General features: G+C 41.8%; 1 protein-coding gene across 2 annotated transcripts in view; it reads right to left on the bottom strand.

The window, feature by feature from the left end:
* CORIN (corin, serine peptidase) overlaps positions 1 to 26,963 on the bottom strand; it is a 192,527-nt gene that overhangs the window by 59,799 nt on the left and 105,765 nt on the right. For both annotated transcript variants that reach the window (XM_045572856.1, XM_045572862.1), the window contains 4 exons: positions 17,023 to 17,136; positions 7,604 to 7,711; positions 6,219 to 6,329; positions 3,797 to 3,913 (listed from right to left, as the gene is read on the bottom strand). In XM_045572856.1, coding sequence (XP_045428812.1) covers positions 3,797 to 3,913; positions 6,219 to 6,329; positions 7,604 to 7,711; positions 17,023 to 17,136 — 450 coding nt within the window. The remainder of the gene's footprint in view (positions 1 to 3,796; positions 3,914 to 6,218; positions 6,330 to 7,603; positions 7,712 to 17,022; positions 17,137 to 26,963) is intronic.

Below are 26,963 nucleotides of genomic sequence, written 5' to 3'. Positions count from 1 at the left end.
GTACATGCGCTTTCATCATCTGTGAATTCCTGACGCCGGGATCTAAAAGATCGAGGCTGTCTGGTGGAGCGGAGGAATGACACAACTTTAATTTCCTCCCAATGTCTCCGAGAATATTGAACACATGTTGAAAAGAGGCCTTCTGGTTTAATTTTCCTGGCAACTAAATACGACAATTATTTCAAAAGGATTTTGTAGGAATGAGGAAATAAGAGGCAACCTATCAAACACACATATACACATGCGCGCACACACACACATACACATGTAGTTGTTGCTTTTAATGAAAAAGAGAAAAGAAAAGATAGTGTTTAATATTTACATGGGTGCATATATTTGATTACAAAATAAAATTTGAAGAGAGACCAATATAAAGATTCTGAAATTGTGAATAGTAAATGATATTATTTTAAAGGCTCATTTGTTCCCAAATCCAGTCTTCCCTTTGAAAGAAAATATTTTTCCCAATAATAATTAGGCCATCAACACCAACACAATAAGGATGCTATCGGGGTACAAGTCCTGTGCAGTTGTGACCCCTGTTTTCTGTGTGTCCTTGGAAAGCAATACCGGCCGAGTTGTGATGACCTGAGAATTGGGTTTCTATTATAGATCCCAAATGAATGAACACAGTAACATCAACCTAATGGCTTTTCCTTAAGGAATGTAAAGAGGAAACTGGTTTTCCCATTGATTTCCTGGTCCTTTGTAGATTACATGGATAAGATAATAAATTACTGCCCATTCTCTTTCCATCTCTCTGCTGTTATACTCAGTTACTTTCAGAAACATCAGCTGGAATCTAGAGACCTTTGCAAGGCATTTTAAAGTATAAATGATAGTATACACATGGTCATTCTTATCTATAACTAGAGGCCCAGTGCACAAATTCGTGCATGGGTGAGGTCCCTCAACCTGGCCAGTGATCAGGGACAATGGTGGGGTAGATTCCATGGAAAGTTGGCCCCAGAGGCAAGTTAACCAACTGCCAATTCTGCAAGGAATAGGGTTCCTTCCTCCTTCCTGTCTGGGTCCTGGGTACAGGCGAACCAGATTCAGGGCTGTCAGGGTCTTAGCAGCAAGGTCTGGGTCAGTGTGCATCATAGTTACCGGCCGATTGGCCAGTTGTTCCATCCGAACGATTGCTTAGGCTTTTATATATATAGATTATCAAATAATTTGTATTATACTGGACTCTTTCTAGTTTACAAGTACCATTAATGTACAGTATATCATAACCTTGCAGAGATGTCATTCTTTTCCCTTTCTTTCTTTTTTTTAATGACAGTAGAGTAAAAAAAAAATTTTTTTTTGCAAGGCAAGCCAGGCTAATTTCCACACATTTAGTCTCTTAAAGAAATGTCATAAGACAACATGCATTCTTTAGTTCAGTATATGAGTGCCTGCTAAGTGATAACTTTATGTGACAGGGCACTGAGCCTTAAAAAAGATAAAAACGATGACAGTTTATGCTCAAATTAGGGATACCATCATGAACAGAACCTCACAAGGCTATGTGATCATTACTTTACTGGAAATACATATAAGAGAACCAAGCAAGAGCAGGAAGGGGAAAGCCTCTCAAAGGAGTTCTTCAGGCAGATGGGGCAAGCTAGGACACGAGGGAAGGATGGGTTTCCCAGGCAGACAGCGGAACATGCAAAGGCCCGGGCAGGCAAGTGCAGAGGCTGGAGTCATTGGAGCTTCAGGAGACTAGACAGGAAGACAGAGAGCCCACCAAGCTCTGGGAGAAGGGGTCCCTGCTCCCCTCCCCAGCCCTGTGAGGCAGAACCAGCCTACAGTCACCACTGACAATCCTCCTGCAGCTGCGAGCTCCTCTTCCCACTCACTCTCTAATGCAGTGGCCCGTCCCAGCACCCTAAGCAAGCCCCGCCCCTTCCCTCCTTGGGACTTTGGGCCAAGAGGCTCCCTGTGTCTGAAATGCTTTCCTTCCATCCCACCCTCCTAGCTAACTCCACTCATTCTTCAGCTCTTAGTTCCAATAACTCTCCCTCAGGGAAGCGGCCCTGAGGCCCTTGGCCAGGGCACCATCCCATGTAAGATCTCCCAGCACCCTGCCTTTCCTCACGGCGACTTCACTTTGTGGATAGACACCAACATGCATACTTATCGTCTCTCCCCCCTGCTCGGGGCCTGAATGCTGTTTTACTTGCCTCTAAATTCCCAGTGGTTGACCACATATTAGCCCCACAACACACATTGATTAAGTTGACTTCATTAGAGTAAATAATATAAAGATGCTAAAATTTTACTTTTTGACCCATTTTATCTTGTGACTTTCTTACCTCTCACACCTGTAAGAAAGCAATTGACAAATCCTGCCCTTGTGCAGTGAAGAAACCAATATGATTTCAAACAGAGTTGAATTACATAGAAAGAAAGAACAACTTGATTCAAAGAGAGATTTGTGGTTGTAGAAAATAATTTGCTTCTGAATCTTTAAGTTGTTAAAAACTTAGCGCTGCTTATGTATCATTGAATGTAATAGAGCTGTGATGAAAAGGCTCTTCCTGTATGTCTCAAATGCTTTTTTCATTAAAGCTATTCTAGTGATCTATATTCATCATGACAAACTAATTTAGCTACAGGTGACCCATCTCGTTAGCTGGGGATAGATGTACACAGCCGAGACATGCTTCAACATAAAGGCCGTGTAATGATAGCAAATATTAATTAAGTTCTCACTACGTGTCAGTAATGATGTGATTATTATTCTGAGTTTACAGACATGGAAACTGAGACATCGGGGTCAAGTAACTGGCCTAAAATCAACCAGATAGTGGGTAACACAGCTGGGTTTGAACCAGATAGCTGGGTGACTACGAGCATACTTTTAACCAGGCTATGGAGGTCAATAGCAAGGTCACCAGGACACAAAGGTATTGATTTTTAAGTCTAGAAATATTCTTACTAGCCTGTGCTGAGAGACACTTCTACATAAACTGGGGCTTAAAAAATGATCAACAAGAGACTTGCTTTTCTGACAGAAATGGTCACATTTGAAAAACCAATTCATTTGATTTATGTTTTCTCTTTTGAGTTTCACAGATGGAGATCAGACTCCTTTTAAAGTGTGTTTAGCCCTGACCGGTTTGGCTCAGTGGGTAAAGCATCAGCCTGCAGACACAAGGGTCCCAGGTTTGATTCCGGTCAAGGGCATGTACCTTGGTTGCGGGCACATCCCCAGTAGGGAGTGTGCAGAAGGCAACTGATCGATGTTTCTCTCTCATCGATGTTTCTGGCTCTCTATTCCTCTCCCTTCCTCTCTGTAAAAAAAAAAAAAAAAAAAAAAAAAAAAAAAAAAAAAAAAAAAAAATCAATAAAATATATATTTTTTAAAAAGTGTATTGCCTGGTAATGTGAGGCATTGAACTGCGTCTCTGGGCATGTGACTCTATGAAGCTGCTATGTTTAATTTCAGAAGCCAGTTCTTGCTCATTGGAATCGAATTTAATCAAATACCATACTAAATACTAAACGCTTCTCTTTATCATAGCATTGCTTTTCCCCATCAGTTCCCTGACGCTCCCATGCTGTGTAAGTGTTTAACCTCTACCCTTCACCCTTGTGAATGACGTTTCAGTGGAGGCTGCTTGAGGGAATCCTCCACAGGCTGCTTTCTGGTGGGCGGGCCATGAGGACCGCTGCATACGCCATCTGGAAACCTTCCCGTGGGAATCCTATTCATGCATCCGGTTAACTTCCAACACTTCGCTGGGCTCCCAGGGGAAGGCCCGCCCTGAAGGCAGGTTTCGGGCGCAGAGCACACACTTACCGTAGCTGCAGTTCCTCTCGTCACTGCCGTCCTTGCAGTCCTCGTCGCCATCGCACCGGAACATGGCGGGGATGCACTGGCCGCTGCTGCACTCCACCAGGCCATGGCTGCGGCAGGCTGGGGGGAGCCAGAACAACAGTCACGCGGGTGGCTAGCCCTCCTCTCAGCCTACAGGTCTTAGGAAATGGAGTGTTCTGACTATTCGAGTGTTCTGTATAAAGGAATGAGCGCATGGCTGATTTAAACGCAACAAGGCCAAGTGTTTCTGAAATGGAATGGTTTCTCTCTAGAATTTCTCATGCCTTACTGTAGAGGGCCGCCTGAGAAGGCCCATGGACATCCTTTAAGTTGCCAGCTGAGCCTGAGGTACTGGCAGAGTCCATGTCCCGGTTACACACCCACAAGAGGGCTGGGGGTGTTATTCAGTTTCTGACTTACCTTTGTCCAGGTATCAGCAGGGGCGGGTCTAGGCATGTAAATCCAGTAATGCTAGGGCCTAGTTAAGAATGCAAATAAGCTCCTTTGACCCTATAAAATAAACCTGCTGCGTGGCTCAGTCACCTTGCTCCATCAGAGAGATGGCGCCCACCTAGCGCCCAGCTTGATGAATCTATTTCTGCTTCCTGCTCTCTTTCTTTCTTAATCCCCAGCTCCTCCACTCAGGAACCTGTATTTACCAGAAAACAGAAACAGCCCCCCGCACCGTACTAAATGTCACTTGCTGTGGGTTTACTTTATTTGATAACCTCACGATGGGAAGTAGTATTAAGGATGGTAGTAGTGAGGCTACTATTATGAAAGGCACAAGTCATTAAAAGTTTACTCTATGGCAATAACGTCGTTAAGAGCATTCTGTATTTAATCTCAAATCCCCACAACAGGCTTGCAAGGGAGATATTGTGGACCTGGCTTGGAGTGGAAACTGAGCCTGGAGCGTTTAGTGGCTGTCTCGCAGTCACAGGGCTGTTACAAGGGAGGGCGGGAATGTGAGGGCAGGCTTCTCTGAGTCGTAGGCCAGCCTGTCACTCCAGATAGCCTGACCTACTGATCCAAGGAAATGAAGCATAGGAAAGCCCATGCGGATTCCTAGCTTACCATAAACACTTTATTACAAAACTTGCTTGGGACAGCTGGCATTTGTGGCCATTAATCGCCCGGTTCCTAAACGTTGTCTAAATTCTATCACTATCGCCGAAACCGGTTTGGCTCAGTGGTAGAGCATTGGTCTGTGGACTGAAGGGTCCCGGGTTCCATCCCGGTCAAGGGCATGTACCTTGGTTGCGGGCACATCCCCGGTAGGGGGTGTGTAAGAGGCAGCTGGTCGATGTTACTCTCTCATAGACGTTTCTAGCTCTCTATCTCTCTCCCTTCCTCTCTGTAAAAAAATCAATAAAATATATTTTATAAATAAATAAGTAAGTAAATAAATAAATAAATAAATTCTATCACTATCATCTTTTAGAGCATCAGAAACCATGTTTTACATGACCTCAGCCTTCACCGAGCTACTGTTGAACATTAAAAGTCCCTATTCTTGAATCGAGGCTCAACACTGGAATCGTACATGAGCATCATGTCCTTGCTTTCCTTGGATCAGCCACGGTACAGTCTGCTCTGGGCTGCTGTGTTCCGCTAAGCAAGGACTCGGGGATATTCCAGTTTATTTTCAATTCAGGGAAGGGGAAAGTCCAGCATTGCATTTGGTAATTTATGTGACTTTTCTTATGTCAAAATGCAAACCATGCACCCTGCATTTCTATTATTGCCTCAAATTATAGGCAATAATTACTTGCTTTTAACATCTAGCTGCTTCTATTCAATCATTCTCTTAATCTCTACTGAATATAGTGCAGCTTCTAAAGGAAAAAAATAATTAGTAGCCATACTTGATTTTATTACCTAGGTTGTGTAACAGCTACCCAGAGACTGTTCACTCACCCAGAATATGACAGGCAGTAAAGTTCCAACTGTTTTCACTCTCTGTGTAAGTCTATGAACATCGAATGCTCTCTTTTCCCTGGCAATTCTCTCCATGTTCTCCTACACATCATGCCTGAGAACATGTTTGGAGGCTCCTGCAAGGAGCTCCTGTGTCATTTGCATTAGAAAAGGCCCCCAGCCTCTGGGGAGAGCATTCGCAGGTGCAGAAAGGGGACACAGGAGCAAAGAGAGAGAGAAAACAGCCCCCTGCTGGGCCAGATCCAGCCAAGAAAGCTTGACGTTCTGGGGAGAAACGTGTGGAAGTCAAGTGCATTCACTACCTTGTCATTGTCCTCCCACCATTCAATTATTCTCTTTCTAGGCAGGGACCAAAATCCAAGGATCTTTCCCTTGGAAGGCTGTTTAGATGGTAAGCTGGAGTATGTTGGTCTACACAGGCAAGAAGTGGACAAATAAGCAAACAAAATCCTAGGGCACTCACAGCAGTTGACCTCGTCGGACTTGTCCAGGCAGTCCTGGTCACCGTCGCACACCCAATCCATCGTGATGCAGCGCCCATCCCCACAGCGGTGCTCCTTCGTGGGGCTGCAGTCTGCAGAAGGGAAAGTCCGCGCGATGCAGAGAACCAGCATGATGTGCACATAGAATGGCTCCTGGTTCCCACTGAGAAGCATCTACTCCAGTTGCCCTAACACCGCCAGCAACGCCCCCAGGCTGGGTCTGGCACAATGCACCTCCTGCCCAAGCCTGCGGGCTCCTCGGCACTGTCACTATGACTCAGGCATCTGTTCTTCAGATGAAACCTTGTCTAGCTTTCTCAGGACCCACGGCTATTGTTGTTGTTTTTTGTTTTGTCACTGTTTTCTTTCCTTAGGAGAAACACGTAATTTTACGCTGGCTCCAATAAACAGAACTGTGATTTGGATTTCACAAGGTAGAGAGCTGGTTGGACACATTTATTGTTTTCAGACACACGCAATCTGAGGCACTCTTTAATCATACTCCTGGACCTTCCCCACCACTCCCCCAATAGTCTCCAAAGCTAAATTCTGTCCCACGCCATTTGCCCAGTGCCCCTCATCACCCCGGCGTTCCCTCTGTTCATGTTACAAAGTTCCTATGTCATTCAATGTCTAACCTAAACATTTTGAGGTTACCTAATCGCAAAGTCAAAAAGGTAAATAAGCAAGAGAAACTTTGCTGGTTTTAATTCAAGAGATGGTACTCAAAATTGAATAAGACCCTTTAAAAGGTAAGTTCATTCTTCAAAAGACAAGTTTTTGTACATAAAATAAATGTACCATCTTAACCCTACATGTCACTACTACAGAAGGGGGCATGCAGGAGGCCAATTGATTTCTCTCTCTCTCTCTCTCTCTCTCTCTCTCTCTCTCTCTCTCTCTCTCTCTCTCCCCCCCCCCTGTTTCTCTCTCCCTCTCTCCTCACTCCCTCTAAAAACCAATAAAACCATATTTTTTAAAAATAAGAGGGCTCAAGGGACAAATACTATATCTTTCTGAAAAAATTTTTCTCAAGAGTTCAAGATCTACACATGAGACACCAGAAGAACCAGAGAAGAAACAGAACACTTTTAAGGAGAAAATAATATTAATGTATTTACAACCTGCAGCGGCCTTTCCACTCTACTTCTGTAACATTCCCTCAGTATGACTGTGTATTTCAGAGGCATTACATTTATACACAATAAATAATCGGGGGGAAAACTCTCCCTTTTCTAAAATTAAGAAACCAACCATTTTATAATTTAACCTGCTCATAATCATATTAAAGAACAACAAGCTACATGTTCTTGGTGATAAATTATGAAATGTTTCATGAAAACCTTAGGAAGACAATGCTACTTACCACAGTTCTGTTCATCACTCAGGTCCCCACAGTCATCGTATCCATCACATACGAGGCTGTAATTAAGACACTTGCCCGTGTGACAGCGGAACAGATTCTGGCTGCAATCTGAAAACAAGAGAGACCACTCAGGTACCATCTGAACAGAACATGATGTGATAGTAGCACTCTATGTAGCAAAAGCAAATTAACAGGAGGGAAACCATAGTGACAACCTGGCCACGCCTAGTGCTGTACAGGTAAGGAGACTGGTGCAGAGAAATCCAATGACTTGTTCAAGGTCACATAACAAGCTACTGCAGAACCAGGACTGGGAACCTCTGGCTCCCAAGCTATTGCTTTTATCACTTTCTGAGTCTTCATGTGACTTTCACTTTATGTCCCCAGAAAACTCCTTTATAGTCAAATATGAGAAATGACATTCTCAAGTCATCTTAGTTCCCCAGGAAGTTCATGTTCATACAGAAGCAATGACGTTAGTAGAGGGTAAGTAGCTATTTCCTAAAAATGTTTCCTTTGCAATGGAAGTCTAGTTTTGCCCATGATAAGCATAAACACAATGGAGAGAAGAACTTATTTTGATTATAGAGTCATTACTTGCTTTCATACAAACATGATCCCTTAAGTCCATGGGCGGCAAACTGCGGCTCGAGAGCCGCGGTTTGCCACTCTATTAATGAGTTTGCCGACCACTGGGATAGGGGCTTAATCACAAGGAACAACAACAGCCTGTAATTATTGTAATCGAGAGTCTAGGTCAGTGGTTGGCAAACTCATTAGTCAACAGAGCAGCTAACCGTGGCTCTCGAGCCGCAGTTTGCCGACCACTGCCTTAAATCAATGGAATGTTTCATAACATGATCCTTAAATAAGCAAGTACCGTCAGTAGAGTATGGCAGCAAGATAAGAATGAGTGATATGCAGATTCAGGAAGCATATAGTTTACTGTTGGAATAAACATGTGAGGAAATTTTAATATCAAGATACATCTTGTTTTGGGGCAAAACAGAATTCATATCCGAGTTCTGCCATCTACTAGCAATGGGAATTTGTGTGTGTTAGTTAAAAATCTATGAGTCTCTGAACTGACCTATGAAACTAGGATAAGATCATTAGTTATTACAGCTTGAAAATAGAGATTAATAAAATAATGTGTATAAAATATCAAGATAATTCAATAGGAAAAAGAATACTCTCCAACAGATGGTAATAAGAATGATTAGATTTTAAGTGTACAAAACTCAACTCTGACCTTTACCTCAAATTATACACACAAATTATCTCAAAATGAATCATAGATTTAAGCGTAAGCCAAATTATGAAGCTTCTAGAAGAAAATATGGGGCGGGGGGGGGGACGATTTTGTTCTTTGACCTTGGATTAGACAAAGAATTCTTAGATATGCCAACAAGGCATAGGCCATAAAAGAAAAATTAATAAATGGACCTCACAAAGTTAAAAATATCTGCACATCTAAAAATATTAAGTTCTATATTGTTTGAATTTCTGAGCATGCGTCAATTTTATAAAAACAAGATAGTATTCTCTTAAAAATGTATTTTATACAATTATTACATTATTAAAATGAAAGTTCTTTTAATAAACATTATTCAAAAGTAAAAAGCAATAACTAGAATTAAAATGCTGTTAAAAGAATGAAGATAATAGCCAAAGAACACATATGCATAGCCCATGGATACAGACAACAATGTGGTGAGGGCCTGAGGGAGGTGGGGGCAAGGTCTGGTTGGAGAGGAACAAAAGGGGGGAAGTTAGGGGTAATAATGTCAACAATAAAAATAAAATATTATTTAAAAAAGAAAATGAAAAGGTAGACAAACTATATACTGAAAAAATATTTGTACATCATGTATGTGATAAAGTATACATGGAACTCTTACACACAATAATAATAAGTCCCAATTACAAATCAGCAAAAGATTTGAATAGAAAGTCTTCACAGGAGACATACAAATGGCAAATTGGCACATGAGAAAGTGTTCAATATAGTTATTAACTAAATTAAAACTATAATAAGATACTATTATACACCTCCAAAATGGCTATAATAAAAAAGACAGACAATAGCAAGTATTGGCAAGGATTCTGAAAAACCATGTAAAGCTGTTTGGCAGCTTCTTAGAAAGTGAGCTATCACTTTACCATATGACTCATGAATTCTACCCTTAAAAATCTACCCAAGAGCAATGAAACATATATCCACACAGAGACTAGTATGTGCATTGTTCATAACAGCATTATTCATAACAGCCCAAAACTGGAAACAATCCAAACACATTATGAATGGATAAGTAAGATGTAGTATACTCATATGATGGGATACTACTCAGAGTTAAAAGTATTGATTCATGTGACAGCATAGATGAACTTCAAAAGCATTATGCCAAGTGAAAGAAAGCAGACACAAAAAGACTACAGATTGTGTGATCCACTTACAAAATTTCCGTAAAAAGCAAACTTATAGAGACAGAGATCAGAGCTGTGGTGATCTGTGGGTGGAGAAGTAGAGTGTTTCTCTGGGGACTGACTGCACATACCAGTAGGTGGGGAGGAAATCTGGGGGGAGATGAGGAAGTTCTAGAAGTGGGCTGTGGTGATGGTTGCACAACTATAAATTTACTAGAATCCAATGGGATACATTTATGGTTTGTAAATTCTACCTCAATAAGACTGCAAAACTGTTTTAAATTAATTTATGTAAAAAGTACCTGCATTGGTTAGAAAGTAGATTTCTGAAGTATATTATCTTTTCCCTTATTTGAAGTGAAGTAAGTACAAAGATAGATTCTTGAGTCTGGAGAGACATCATGGGAGATGGGCAGAAGTGTGGATGGCATTTAAACTTCACCATGTCTCAGGTAGAGGGAAATAACAAGAACATGGAAGAGGAGAGAAAGGAGGGTACATTTGGGGATCAGTCTAGTTGGCTGATGAAGACCAAGAATCTAGTTGTCAGTAGTACAGTCCCTTGCATTCCAGCTGATCACTTCTCCTGAAGCAGAAGCCTTGTCTCATACAATGTGCTCTATTTTTTTTAAAGTAAGTTACTTAAATTCTTTAAAATAACATCATTTTAGAAACAGAATGGGCCTTAGAAGTCATCCATTCACCACCATCATTAAGAAGATGTTTTGTGTACACAAATACACATACATGTGAACACTTATGTTCACACTTATATACATGCAGAAGTTGTAAGTATTCATTTTCATTTCCCCCAGGCTGAATAATTTTCAAATGAGATTTAACCATCATAAGGAAAAATATAAGAACAAAAAAGAGGTTCCATTTTCACCTTGAGAGAGCTGTACTACTTCCCCCCACTTAGCAGAGGATGCTAACTCCCCGCTCTGCACCCAATCACTGACTGGGACTACTGTACAAGTGAAAAAAAAGGTTCTGACCTTTGTGTTCTTGCTCACCAAGCAGAATTGGGAAATCTGTGCACCAAAATACATGTGTTTTCTTGAAAATTTGTAAAAGGTCTTTTTTTCAGTTTTCTCTTGTTTTTACCTAAATTACTCTTGTGGGACATTTTGAAGCAGTATGCTAGAATATGTAATAACAAGTATTCTTAACTTGACCATTAATGCCAAAGTACTCGCATTCCCCGAAGATGGTGGTACGGTGAAGGGGTGGCATATTTTAAGCCATATGAGTTAGGGGTTTTTGTTTTTTTTTTAACCTGAATACTTCACTTCTTCTGATGGTAGGACTGGAGCATCAAACAGTGGTTCTCAACCTTTTTAATGCCATGACCCTTTAATACAGTTCCTCATGTTGTGGTGATCCTCATCCATAAAATTATTTTTGTTGCTACTTCATACTGTAATTTTGCTACTGTTATGAATCATAATGTAAATATCTGTGTTTTCTGATGGTCTTAGGCAACCCTGCTAGCGGTTGAGCCTAAGATAAGCTGCCCAGGGCCACCTGAGGCTCAGGTAACCAGGGCCGACCGAGGCTTGCGCTACCAGCAGTGGCAGCAGCAGAGGTGTGATGGGCGTCACCTTCCCCTGATCGCCAGGTCACCTCCCACCCCTGAGGGCTCCTGGACTGTAAGAGGGGGGAGGCCAGGCTGAGGGACTCCCTTCCCGCCAGTGCATGAATTTTCATAAATGAAGATGACTCAAACATTAAAAAACAATTCCTTATTATTTACACACACAGGCTCAGATTCAACTTTCCACTGTTATGGCTTACTTGGTTAGAAGCCATTCTCAGAGGTTAGGTACAAAATTAGCTACATTTGGAAAACAACCTGTTACCTCCCTAAGATCTGTGTGCCTAGTAAACACACAGAACCTGAACCGGAGGCACTGTACAACCAGAAATACACAGCCAGTAGCAAAGATCACAGTGCCTCCTTTTAGGGGAGTCAATGTTTATTTGGACTGAAAAGAAATGTTGTCAGTGCAATTTGGGGCCAACCAATGAAAACACTCAAAAGCTACTGACTGTGATTTTCTTGCTCAATGCAAGCATACTTTTGTATGACCTGGGGTAGATGTTTTCCTAGATACAGATCATTTTTCTTAATGAGAGCTTGACACAAAATGTTACTCCTGAAGTTCTTGCATGCTAATATTTATTTCAGTGTGGCACCTCACACAATTAACTTTTGTGTCTTCGCATGATCATGAGATTAAGGGGGAAAACTAAGGAACAGAAAACCTTTTATCAAGGGTTTCACTCAATTTGCTCAGTCTCTATGAGTCTGCAAACAGCCATATGTTGCCTCATTTCAAGGTTCAGGTATGGATGCTCCATTTCTCCCCCCAAACCCCCTCGCTTTCAGATGACCAGAGCGGTTAGATGGTTTGCCCACAGTTGCCCAGCTCACTGATAGCAGGGCTGTGAGATGAATCCAGGCTTCTCATCTACCTGAGTTCTTTTGACTCCTGACTTCTATCTTTAGATAAGTGTTTTTGAATTGAAGTACTGATGACAATTTGGACTGCATAATTCCTTGTTGTGGGAGGAGCTACCCAATGCAATGCACCAGCATCTTTGACCTCAACTCACTAAATGCCAGTAGCATTGCTCCCAACCCCCACAGTTGTGAGAATCAAATCCGTCTCCATATATTATAAAAATGTCCCCAATGGAGAACCACTATTCTACAGCATCTAACGGTCACCTCCATCCGCAGCCTGGTTTTCTTTAATCATCTTTTTCATCTGCGTTTGCATACCAACCCAACTCCCAGTAACCCTCCTCTCTTCCCAACTCACAGGACCGCCCTTCCTGTTTACACCATGCTTCTTTTGCTTTGGGACATCTCTTCTACTAGATTGTTCTAAAATACCACATTCAACGATCTCTATGCTTCTATGCCATTTCCCTGGTTAGATTAAAAGCCTCAGGAAGAAAGAAAGCATGCCTTAAGAGTCATCCTATTTCCTAGGCATCTAGAACATGCTTCCCACACGGCAGGAATTCGATAGTTGGATTGATTCAGCATAACCAAATCGCCACTAAACGGACGTGAATTTTCCAGACATCTGAAGCATCTTCCTTCAGTGTAGAATGAAATATTTTTATTATTTTGGTGGAACTATTTCTCATATTTACTTGCATCCCTGTCTTAGTAAAAAGAACATAGTAAGTGCAGTCCCTTGTGATGACTGGGAAACATCATTTGGGAAAACCATCTGATTTAGAGTCCCTCCCTGTTGAAATGCTACTTTTCTTTCTAGATGACAAAGAAAATCCATCTCGCCTGCCTAACGTCATAGAGCTAGAAACTTTTAAAAGAAAACTTTCCTTAATTTTTAAAATCCCTTATGCTACCTCATTAAATTGTTCCAGGTGGTCGGAAATCTGTTCGCTCTACAAATACTTAGGAGGAGACCGATAAACACAGCAAAATCAGGGGACAAAGCCGGGAAGCAGTCCCGCTACCTGTAACAGACAGTCATCTTCCAAGCGTAACAGAGCATCCGAAATAGACATCTGTCATCGCAGTGACTAGAATATAACCACTCACAGAGTCTTTCATAGACCAGGGCAAGCCAAAGGCAGCTCAGTCCAGAGAAAACAGCCTTTGACTTGGCCCCATTCAAGCCTGGCACTTGGAACCACTGGCAAATGTTTTCATTGCCTTCAGCCTCAGCTTTGCATCTGAACAGAAGGGGGTGAGGATACCTGTTTTGCTGAAGATTAAGTCAAATCACGGAGGTACATGCTTCCAGCACAGCTGATTAGGGAACTCACAAATAAAATACACCCTCCCCTCCTTTCTTCAAAGGCATCCTCCTCCTCTTGCATTGGCCAGAAGCCCAGCACCAGGCTCCTCTCCTGCTCCTCACTGGGAAGGCCCAGCACTATGTGCTTGTTTCCTGCTCCGAAGTGTCTTGCCTGTGGGCTACCTTCAAGCTGATTGCTGCTGTCCCTTCACTGCAGGGTGGGGACAGCAGGGCGGTGGCACCCTCTACAAGCACACAGAGGCAGATGACCTTGTGAGGTCAGAAACAACTGCATGCAAAGGTGTTAATGTCTGCCAAAACCAGTTTGGCTCAGTGGATGGAGCGCCGGCCTGTGGACTGAAGGGTCCCAGGTTCCATACCGGTCAAGGGCAGGTACCATGGTTGGGGGCACATCCCCAGTAGGAATTGTGCAGGAGGTGGCTGATGGATGATTCTCTCTCATCGATGTTTCTAACTCTCTATCCCTCTCTCTTCCTCTCTGTAAAAAATCAATAAATTCTTAAAAAAAAAAAAAAAAAAAAAAGATGTCAACGTCTGCCCACACATCTTCACAGACAAGGATTCTGAGGAGTGTATGTCCTCAGAGGGCCCGACCAGATTGTTTCTGCACTTGATCTTACCCAAAAGGCCGAGAAGCGATCAGATCATTTCTGAAGTGTGTTCCTGAGGAAAGCCCGAATCTTCTTTAAGGAACAGTTCAGCCCCAGAGACATGGCTAAATACCTTCCAGAATAGTAATGCCATCTTCGTTGGGTGCTGGCTAGGAAAATGGACTCCTTCAAATTCAGTTCCAGCAAACGCAGCAGAAAGCCCTCACTGTGTAAAGTGCAGTGCTCAGCGCCCCAGAGAGAGAGGCACCGTTCCTATAACTTTGATATAATTCTATTTCAATTCCCTTTTGGGGGCAATTGGCACATTTTCTTGTAAGTCCACAGCAACATTCCCTGATGTAAATATCCTACAAAAATGTTTTTTATGTAAAATTATCTGCCATAGGTTTTCCTGAAGAGGGCATTCCAAACCATAAAAACAAATGTCTCAGCAAAAGCATTTATGAAAATATGGGTGGCATAACTGAAGTTTCACAGGAACTTCATATATATTTGAAAATATATATATATGCTAGATATTCTACAAACTGCATCAGTGCATGAGTGGATAAATAAATATATCTGTAAACAGCCGAGACCGGTTTGGCTCAATGGATAGAGCGTCGGCTTGGGGACTGAAGGGTCCCAGGTTCGATTCCGGTCAAGGGCATGTACCTTGGTTGTGGGCATATCCCCAGTAGGGGGTGTGCAAGAGGCAGCTGATCGATGACTCTCTCTCATCGATGTTTCTGACTCTCTATCTCTCTCCCTTCCTCTCTGTAAAAAATCAATAAAATATATTTAAAATAAATAAATAAATAAATAAATAAATATATCTGTAAACATATAATTTTGAGGAAATACCAAGTTAAGCAAAATGAATGTCTTTTTTTTTTTTTTTTTTTTTTTTTGACCTGCAGGATTTCTTAGTACCTTTAAGGCAAAAATATGAATTGTAAATATCTAAGAAGTGCATCTGATAGACAGAACTTGTCAAACTTATTTTTCTCTCTCAAACATTTTTCAAGAATCAGGCACTGTGGAACACCAGTTTGGGAAACACTGATCTGAAATGTTACCATGATATATGGCCTCTCAAAAGTTATGACAAATAAGCATCCTAACCCTTCAGGTGGTCCGTTTGACACATAGACCAGAGGAACCTCAAATGTGGTCAGTGATTATGAGCACTTACAAAGCATTGGCAACTTCTACAAGGAGTAAATCACAGCTTTCCCCATAGTAACTACTGCTGCTCATTTAACCATTAAAAAGCAATTAGAACACAATAGCATATGGTTCTGTTTTGGATGCAGATCCTACATTGTATTCTTGAGGCTAATTTTTCCTTTTTATCTATTGCTTAAGTGTAAAAGACTTTCAATCTGAATATGTATTTGCTATGGGCTGAATGTCTGTTCTCCCATGTGCACATATTGAAGCCCTAGCCCCCAACATGACCATATTGGGAGAGAGGGGCTGTGAGGGGGTCATGCAGGTTGAATGAAGTCATAAGAGTGGGACACTAACGCAATAGGGTGGTACCCTTGTATAATATGTAGAGGGTAAGATACCAGCGCACCCCCCAACCTCTCTCAATCTCTCTCTCTCTCTCTCTCTCTCTCTCTCTCTCTCTCTCTCTCTCTCTCTCTCTCTCTCTCTCTCTCTCTCTCTCTCCCTCCTCCTCCTCCTCCTCCTCCTCCTCCTCTCCCTTCTCCTCCCTCTTTTACTTCCTTCTTCTCCATATTCCTTCTCACTTGCCCTCTCTCCTTTAAAAAAGGTCAGGTGAGCACACAGGAGGACAGCAGCTGCCTACAGGCCGGGAAGAGAACTCTCACCAGACACTGAACCCTGTTGGGCCCTGACCTTGGACTTCCCAGCCTCCAGACTGTGAGTAAGAAACAACTTCCTGCTGTAAAAGTCATGACGTCTGTGGAATTTTGTGTGGCAGCCCAAGCCAGCAAATACAACATTGGGCACACCGCCGACCAACCCCCAGAAAACGAATTGAATCCATGATAAATGAACTGTGGGTGTTTAAGGCTGACCCCACCGGGTTATAGATCTCAAACAGTTAACACCATGGACCACCTTCGGGCTTAGAGGAAGCACAGACAAACAAGAGGCCAGGCATCTGCTGTGTCATGAGCGTTAAGAATCCTGAGGGCGAAAAATGTTCCTCTGAAAAAGTCCTTTTTAAAAAAAGGTGAACTTTATACCCTTAACGCTTTAAAAACAAAAAACAAAAAATCCTCACCCAAACAAAATAAACCACAAGAGTTCTCCTAAATTTTAAGACACTTCATGCAAAAACACTTCCGCCCTTGATCTGTTCCCAGGCGGCCAAGCTGCCGGGTCCTGTGAGCTCAGGCCTGGGAAAGGTGTGCAAACACAGTGCTGCCCGGGGAGGGTAAACATGCTCTCCCTTCCGCAAGGCGAACTGCAGAGGCATGGGCAGCTGCTGCCGCTGTGGTTGTCGGGACGGGACAGTGGAATGGCTGGTTTCCAGGCCCCGCCTGCTGAGCAACCCTGTCTCCCCCTATCCCCCACCCCCCAACCCCCCCACCCCCTTCCCCTGACCCTGCGGCCCCACACTCACTGCAGTGAGCCTCGTCGCTCCAGTCGCCACAGTCGTTGTAGCCGTTGCACTGCAGTTTCTCGGGGATGCAGACCCCGCTGGTGCACAGAAAGCTCTCGTCCCCTTCACAGGAGGCTACACGGGGAAGAAAAACGTCAGGAAATTGCTTTGGTGTTTTGGGGTTTTGTTTTTCCTATTACAAATAGGAGAAGAAAATAAAGAGCAAGAAAATCTTCCCTTGCTGTTCAACAGATTTGTCTCTAAATCCCCCCTCCCTTCCCCCCCAGTGTCCTGGTCATCAGTGTCCCTGTGGCCCTCCAGCCCCTTCCTGGTGAGACGACTTGGGAATAGCCCTGGTGGCCACCGCTGGCCTCGGGAAAGCAAAGGAAAGAGGGCCCGGAGCGCGCAGAGCGACAGGTGTCATGTGTGGAGCTCAAAAGAGTAGCCCCATCGGCTATTCAGCCTCTAAAACACAAATGGGAGTATTTTTCTTAATAACTGAAAGTTATTTCAAACGGAAGTGCTATTTATTGAACAAATGCTTTTTAAAAGCTTTCGATAATAAACCACATACATGTGATGATTAGAAAAAAAAAACAAAGACAAAAGACAAAAAAACAAAACCCCCTTCCCTTCTAAAACACTATTCAATGTTGCACAGAGAAAGTTCCAGTAAAATAGCCAACTAGTTGACTTGGTACGTTTCTATGATGCTACCCTGTGCAATCCTCACACTATCAATAGCAAAAGTCTGTTTTTTTCCATTAAACCCCATGATTTCCATATCGAAATTAGAGCTACGGACTTGTCACCTGCCAAAATATGAAAGGCATTTACATTTTGTAGAGTCTTAGAGGAGGCTACAGGCACAGACTCCTGAAAGGTGCAGAGGAAACCAGAGATAATGTGAAACCCTAACCGGTCTGGCTCAGTGGCTAGAGCGTCAGCCTGCGGACTGAAGGGTCCCGGGTTCCATTCAGGTCAAGGGCATGTGCCTTGGTTGCGGGCACATCCCCTGTAGGAGGTGTGCAGGAGGCAGCTGATGGATGTTTCTCTCTCATCGATGTTTCTAACTCTCTATCCCTCTCCCTTCCTCTCTGTAAAAAAAAAAAAAAAAAAAAATCAATAAAATATACTTTTTAAAAAAGAAAAAAACTACAGGTTCTAACCTTAAAAAAAAAAGGGAAAAAAAAGGTGGAAAACACTTGGATTGTACTAGCCGGTCTATACAGTCTCCTCTCTCCAGGGTTAAGAGAAAATGATCAAGGAGTAAGTGTTGATCCTATGGTGAGGCTGTTTTTTTCTGTGTTAGACTAGAGCGTGCATGAATTCCATCTGCCTGCATCTCAGCAACCGCAATGCCTCGGAAGAAATACTGCGTTCCCTGCCTTATGGTGCTAATGATTCCTCACTGAGAGCTCCGCAGTAAATCTCTAGACTTCATCTTTAAGGCCCAATATATTTCACTGCAGGAAAGCTATTTCTTGTGTATGGTTATATCAAATCTGGATCGAATTTAAAGCCTAGCATGGCTTGCATTGTTTTGATTATCGCTGTCCTGTGGTGTCTTGATGATTTTGCAGAAACTGGCTCCTCCTGTGTGGCTCCTCAGAGGGAGGTGTGGCTTCCCTTGGCTTTAGGACTGTGGTGGTCGGCAAACTGCACTTCATGCGTCTCTTTGGCCCCTTGAGTGCGGCTATTCCACAAAATACCACGACCTGGGCGAGTCCATTTTGAAGAAGTGGCTTTAGAAGAAGTTTAAGTTTAAAAAAAATTGGCTCTCAAAAGAAATTTCAATTATTGTCCCGTTGATATTTGGCTCTGTTGACTAAGGAGTTTGTCGACCACTATTTAGGACATTGTCAATTGTTTCTTCAGTCTTTCTTTAGAGGTTCACAGTCTCATTAATCAACATTATTTTTGTAAAATTAGAATAACTGTTGAATACTCTCTGTTTGATTTCTCCTTAACTTGTATTTAGAATTTCAACTTTTATTTGTGCGGAAGTGTTTAACTAGCCAAGTACTTCAAACACACCTTACTTGGAATTTCCAAACAGCCCTTGAAGTGGACAGGCAGATGTCCTATCACCTCTTCCTTGGGGGAAGTGCTGGTTTACAGACACGGGAGCTGGAGTGTCATGAGGTGAAGACAGCAATTGCCCAAAGCCATGCGGCCAGGAAGAGATAAAAACCTGAGGTCGGTGCTCCAGGCTCAGCCATCCACACTCTCCCCAGTCCCTGCTTTTAGTACAGAAACAGCTGTGGTCGGTTCAAGGCCTCCAGGGTCAGGTAAAAGTTCAAACTGGCCTTTATTTTTCTCTCTATGCAAAAGATAAATGTCTGTCCTGTGGGTGGACTGGACCAGAGGAGATGACATTCCATGTCAGCTCTGGGTTTTTGGGAGTATTTCCCGGGAGAGCTCTTTCTTTACAAGTTTCTGTAGAGATTTTCAACCATAAATGTTACTGTTTTATAACAATCATCTTCCAACAGCCTTTATTCGGGCTTAGCGCTTTTGGTGACAAAGGGATTCCCTGAGGCAGTCATGCTATGCAATCTTGAGACCATTTTCACTAACATCATCTATAATTCTAAGGGGTGCATATTGGGCTTTAAAGAAATAGCAGGTTGGTCAAAGGAAGATTCATTCATTCCTTAAACAAATATTGACTACCTACCATGTGCTAGACATGATTCCAGCACCTAGAAATACAGCAGTAAAAACAACAAAAATCATTCCCCCACCTTCTTGTAGCATATACGCTACTAATCATCATCTGATAGATACTTTTACCAACTAGAGATACATCATGCCATTGCTGACTTCTATTTGCACACATGACATTTAAATGACATGAATGCAAAGATTTCAGTATACAGAGGTACAGTGCCTAAGATGTTAGTAGTGTACCTGTCCAGTAGGTGAGGTCAATTACAAATCACCTGAACTTGAAAATTCCATGGATGCTGAAGAATATATCCCTGTGAAGATGATCCGCTCTGCCTACTATTCTTGTCTCTGATAACAGACTGCTGAAAGAACATCCATAGCCTGAAATGACCTTTAGATGTCCTACAACCATTTCCAGCCCTTCCAGTCCTCTCTGCCTGTGTTTTACAGATGGCATTCACTAGTATATTGGCAAAGAGTATTTTTCAGAAATCACCTGTCTCCGACTGTAGAGTGTCCTCATTCATCCTGTCTTGGAGCCCTTATTTAAACTCTGATGCTCCCGTTCAACTCTACCTATGAAAAGGTCACAGAGCATCATCACCTGAGCCTGTACTAAGAGCTTGTCAGTCCTTCATAGAACATGACGCTTGAAACGAAGTTACTGCCAACCGTACTGCTTTCACCTTTTACAAGGCTGTATAACTAGAGAAAGAGAATGAGTGTAATCTTTTAGCAGCTAATAGAGGAAATCCTCCTGTGGAGAGCTCTGTATCTTTGGATATAATAGGCTCATAAAGTCATTGGGTGTAAGATCAGACGTGACAGAGCAGAGTCAAAACCCAAAGTTATGCTCAAGTAAGCAAACTTGCTCTTCACCCTACCTTCTGAGTCTTATCAACTGGCTGGCCCCTCACTCTGTTAAACATTAATATGTTTGGGTAGGTGTGCATAGGGGTACCAGAAAGTTCTGTGTACATGAAGAGTGAGGATCTCCAAGGAAAAAGAAGGGAAGGGGCCAGTATGCTGGGCACTGCCAGGAGGAGACATAAATAAAAGGTTGGCTGAGCCTCCCTGAGAGAAGACCCTTTGGAAGACAGGAGTATCCAATGGGATATTTCAAGTTGTTTTCTGAGGAAATGGAAGGGGTAATCACTTCTTCCACCTGCCATATGGAATCAGCAGAGTTTATGTTGCTCTCTAATTTCCCACTCATTTACTTGGCCAATTTGGCATTCTTCTAGGAGCTTGGAGTACATCACTGAATACCAAACAGATCCTTTGCTTTATGGAGGTTATATTACAAGGAGGCAAACAATATCAATGAGTATAGTAAATGAGAAAATTTGTGTAGCCCTAACCAGTTTGGCTCAGTGAATAGAGCATCGGCCTGCAGACTCAAGGGTCCCAGGTTCGATTCCAGCCAAGGGCAGCATGTACCTTAGTTATGGGCACATATCCAGTAGGGAGTGTGCAGGAGGCAGCTGATCAATGTCTCTCTCTCATCGATGTTTCTAACTCTCTATCTCTCCCTCTAAAATATCAATAAAATATATATATTATATTTTTAAAAGATCAAGAAAATTGCCAAAACCGGTTTGGCTCAATGAATAGAGCATCGGCTTGGGGATTGAAAGGTCCCGGGTTCGATTCTGGCCAAGGGCGTGTACCTTGGTTGTGGGCATATCCCCAGTAGGGGGTGTGCAAGAGGCAGCTGATCGATGACTCTCTCTCATTGATGTTTCTAACTCTCTATCTCTCTCCCTTCCTCTCTGTACAAAATCAATAAAATATATATTTTTTAAAAAGATCAAGAAAATTTCTGTATATTAGGTCAGAAAGTAATGAGTACTATGAAAACAAACAAACAAACAAACAAACAAAAAGAAGAGTACAACAGATTAAAAAATACAGGAGATGTCAAGGTGAGGTAGGACAGGGCCCCAAATCAATCAGAGTGCCAGGGCAGGTTTCATTGAAAGCTGATGTTAGAACAACACCTTGAAAGATGTGGAGGACTTAACCAAATCTCAGGAGTGGATTCCAATGCAAAGTCCCTCAGGCAGCCCTAACCAATTTGACTCAGTGGATAGAGCTTCGACCTGCAAACTGAAGAGTCCTGAGTTGGATTCTGGATTCTGGTCAAGGCATATGCCCAGGTTGCCAACTCAATCCCCAGTGGGGAGCGTGCAGGATGCAGCCAATCAATGATTTTTTCTCATCACCGATGTTTCTATCTCTCTCCTTCTCCCTTTCTAAAATTGACTATATATATATATATATATATATATATATATATATATATATATATATAAAATATTTTTAAAGACCCTCAGGTAGGAGCATGCCTGGCAGGTGTCAGGAACAGCAAGGAGACATGTGTGGCTAGAGACAGACAGACACACAGAGTGACAGAGGCAGAGAGAAACAGAGAAGCACCAAGGAAGGGAGGTAAAGAGGGAGGAAGGAAGAGAAAACTTCCAAATAGGGATTGACTAATTAATAAATATACTATTTTACTATTTAGTGTAGAAGTCACAAACAAAATTCTGCAGCAATTTTATTTTTAAAAAAAAATCTTTGGAAAATAACCTGCCCAGTGTTGCTCAGTTGTTAAGCATTGACTTATGAGGCAGGAGGTCACAGTTTGATTTCTGGTCAGGGCACATTCATGGGTTGCAGGATTGATCCCCAGTAGGGATGGGAAGGGGGTGGGGGGGTGCATGCGACATGCAGGAAGCAGCCTCTCAATGATTCTCTCTCATCGTTGATGTTTCTAACTCTCCCTCTCCCTTCCTCTCTAAAATCAATAAAAATATATATATGTTAAAATAATTGAAAACAATCCCTGGACAGGTGACTCAGTTGGCTAGAGTATCATCCAGTACACCAAAAGGTTGAGGATTCAATTCCCAGTCAAGGAACATAACCAAGTTTCAGGTTCAATTCCCAGCCAGGGTATGTATGGGAGACAACTGATCAATGTTTCTCTCTCTAAAATCAATTTTAAAAAAAATGTATCTACAGTGAGAATTTTAAAAAACTCATTATAAAATAAGATGTACATCAGGACTCCGTTATTTATAATTTCCTGCAAATAAGAACAACAACATAACTTCAACTTTCCAAAGAACATCAACAATTTAGGAATTGCATGCTTATAGTCCACCCTCTTGAAAGGCAGGCAAATTTTTCTAATTATTCAAGCATTTTGGAGGAGTGTCACTTTCTCAATTTGCATTAGGAAATAAACACTTTATCATCTGAATAAATGATTATCATTTAATGGCACTTTAAAATATTTTGAGATTTTTCTCCAGTCTTAAGGCTATCTCAAATGGTATTTTAGAAGTACTCACTATGAATCATAAGATGAAAATGATGGAACAATATTATAAAATACCTTTGACCAATTTCAAACAAATGTAGGATGTGTCATATGAAAGAGTTGGCCATGTATATAAGTCTAACATAAATAAAGGAAATATTAATATATATGATTTGGAAAGAATATACTCCCTTGCAAGCATGTGGTAGTATCTGAAACATTATAGGTATTAACATGTTTCCAGACTTTTATTAAACGTGTAAATCAGTCATGACATCTATGGGAAGTCTTAGGAGAAAGATAAACGAAGAAAAATAACCAGTTTGAAGAGCTTTAGCATGTTATCTTCCTTATTTGTTAAGCTACACAAATTGGATTGGTTTCATTTTACAAGTTAATAGTTTGTGGATATCACTTGCAATGCAAACCAAATTTATTTTTATTCCCAGTTTCTTTTATTTTAGTCAATTTTATGTATTGACCATCTTAATGCTGGAATACATTGTCTATGGTTTTGCAATAATGTGGCTAAGGACCCAGAAATAGAATAAACATATATATTTAGAATTTACTATACAAAAAACTTTGAAAAAACTATCTGTCAAGAACAGACTACAGTTCTACTCTAATGTCTAGAAATTAATTTCCAATCCCATGAAGACTTCCCTGCCTACTTTCTGTTGTTAATTACTATAACAGAGTATTCCAAAGCATTACCAATCAGTAAAATTCACTGATCTTCAGGATTCTGTAGGGTCTCTCCTGTCTTTCAAATCAGAGAGCTGGATTTGAAGCTTCTGAAGCCCTAGGTTAGAGCTCTATTCTCCATCCTCTTTTAAATATATATATATAGAGAGAGAGAATTGATTTTTTACAGAGAGGAAGAGAGAAGGATTGAGAGCTAGAAACATCAATGAGAGAGAAACATCGATCAGCTGCCTCCTGCACACCTCCCACTGGGGATCCACAACCCAAGTACATGCCCTTAACTGGAATCGAACCCGTGACCCTTCAGTTCGCAGGCCAACGCTCTATCCACTGAGCCAAATTGGCCAGGGCTCCATCCTCTTAACTGGTGGCAACAACCCCCCTGCCCTCACCCCCATGCAGTAGTAGCCCATGGGACAGCACAAATTCCATTGGCAAGGCCGGGAAAACCTAGATACCAGTACTTCTGGTTCTCTAATTTTTAAACTTAAAAGAGCCCAAACATTCAAGTAACTTGAATTCTAACTAGTATTATAATTTGAAAATGTTGATGGTGATGAAACTAGTTTATAAACATTCACCCTAATATCAATATTGATACTGACTGGATCTATAGATAGGAGAAGTAATTATACTATATGATATAATTATATATAAATATATGTTTTATATTTATTTACTTATATATTATAACTATATTATTATTAAATAAATAGAATACATAAAAATACTGTATTGCATAATATATTTATTATATATATGTATATATATATATAGTTAAATAGATAAATAAATAAAATAGATTATATTACTTTTCTGTCCTGCTTTGGAAAGTTATTCCACCTTTTGCAGCCTCAGTTTTCTTATCTGAATTCTACCTGTTTTGAGACTGTCTTTGAGAATATTAATCAGCAATATCAGGCGTATGGCACTGAACTGGGTAAAACCCAGTACGTTCTGTTTACTAAGGCTGGGGAGTAGGCCAGTCACCCCTGAAGACACCCATCACAGCATGTCAAGAAAAAATGCCTTGTGCTTAGAGGGTGTTCCTGCACAGAACTAGGGGTCCAGCCCTGTGGATACAGCAGACCTGGAAGGTAAGGGTGATTGTATTCTTTGTAACAACCGAGATAACAAAAAACAACATGATTCTGACAGAACGTCACACAGACACCAATATAACAACAGCTAGCGATGGGATGCCTCACTTTCCTTGGGCTTCTGGACAGAAAAGGGAGTCAGCTGCTCCAAGAGTGTTCACCTTCGCTGTTAAATCACGTGTGTCCTGTGAAGTGGTTTAACATCCTGGAGAACACAGAGGTGTCCTCTGAATTTCTTTCCCAGGCCTCCTCCACTTTCCACCACGGCATGCCTTTCACAGGGCAGCTACAGAAGTCTCTCCTAGGAGCCCGCGTTACCAGGATTGTATATAACAAAGCCACACAGACTAAACCTAACACGGGGAAAAGTCAACCTTGCCGAAAACTAAATATAAGCACAATTTAATTAACTTGCATTCCAGAGCCACAGCTGCCAACTTGTTGAGACTAGAAGGTTGGGTACACTGCACCCAAAGGCTCAGAGGAAGGGGGTGGGGGAAGAGAGACTGCTGATTTTCTTTCCAATGTCTTCACGGGACTCATGCAATCCTTTGTACCAATAAACAGGATAATACCCACTTTGAACAAGACAAAGGCATTCAGTGGCTGGGGTGGGCCGGGCGGAGGGGGGTGGGACAGAATGAGCTAATAATGCAGGAAAAGGTGAAGTTTCAGGACAGTCCAATGTTTCAGGAGAGACTAGAAATGTATAAAAAATATTAACATTCAGATCAGGCCCGAGTCAAGTAGGGAATGGTCTGCTTAATGAAGGATTTCAGGCATAGCTGAAGATAATAGGAAGTCAAAACCTAGGCGTCCATCACTGTAAATGCTCATAACTGCAATTTGAGCAGCGATGTTGTGATGCCTAAGATACTCTCCTGATCAGCCTACTGTGCTGAAACTAATCATGGGAAACCAAGGCATGAGGGTCATCAATGGGAGATGGGTTGGGGCAGTTGTCAGCAAACTCATTAGTCAACAGAGCCAAATATACAACGATTGAAATTTTTTTTTGAGAGCCAAATGTTTTAAACTTAAACTTCTTCCAGCACCACTTCTTCAAAATAGACTCGCCCAGGCCATAGTATTTTGTGGAAGAGCCACACTCAAGGGGCCAAAGAGCCTCATTTGGCTCGCGAGCTGTAGTTGGCTGACTACAGGGTTGGAGGACTGAGCTTAGCATGGAGGTGCTATTGCTTGGAAATGGGTACTTGGAAGCAGGATCAGCAGATGGCAGCCATACTCAGCCCATAGGCCCTGTGAGGCAAGGACTCAGTCTGAGCTTCTGGAGACTCAGGGAATTTCAGTAGGGGACTTACTTCCCCCCCCCCCCCCCCAAAGAACATTGAGTAAATTTGAAATCCCACTTTGTCCAATTATTACTGCGGAAAACTGAGAAGTCTTTCACAATTGAAGTCTACTCATATCCTTGATACATTTTCTCTAATTGGTTTTTTTCCTTATCTGTCTATTGGAGCTCCTCTTGTTGAAATTATCTTCTCCCAGGCCACCCATCATTTATTTGTTTTTTAAACCGTAGTCTCTTTAGTTATGCAAAAGTTTCACATATGGGTGATGTCAAATACAGCAGTCTTTATGGTTTATGTCTTTATAAACCATATCTATGTGTGTCAGAGTTCAGGAACTCTATGAAGGCTGTGACTGCTGTTTTTTATTTCCTACTATAGCCATAAGACCTAGAAGAGTGGCACGCATAGAGAATGGGCAAAATAAACTTTGCATTCGGCCCAGAGCCTTTCTAAAACATGTGGAAACTGCCAAAACCAAAATTAAGAGACACATTCTGGCCAAAATAACACTAAAAATAGGGCACAGGGGTAGGGAAATCAGATCAGGTTTCTTAATAGTCAAAACTGATTTTGATCTGGCTGTTAGAGATTGACTAATTTTTTGTTAAAATAAGAAGGCTTCCCATGTGGCCGAAATGGTCAAAATATAAAATACATAGTCTGAATTATATTTAAAGGAGACGCTTTTGAGATTTAAGTTTCAGAGAAAGGCCAAAGGGAAGGGAAGTGGTGACTAGGTACTTTCAAATACCAGCCACTAGAGGGAGACCACATCTTAAACCAAACCACATGGCCCATAATACACTTGTGGGAAGTATCCAGGTTGTGACAGTATCAAAC

This window comes from Pipistrellus kuhlii, unplaced genomic scaffold (genome assembly GCF_014108245.1).
Source record: "Pipistrellus kuhlii isolate mPipKuh1 unplaced genomic scaffold, mPipKuh1.p scaffold_m20_p_1, whole genome shotgun sequence".
Taxonomy (NCBI): Eukaryota; Metazoa; Chordata; class Mammalia; order Chiroptera; family Vespertilionidae; genus Pipistrellus; species Pipistrellus kuhlii.
This window is presented reverse-complemented; position numbering and strand designations above follow the sequence as displayed.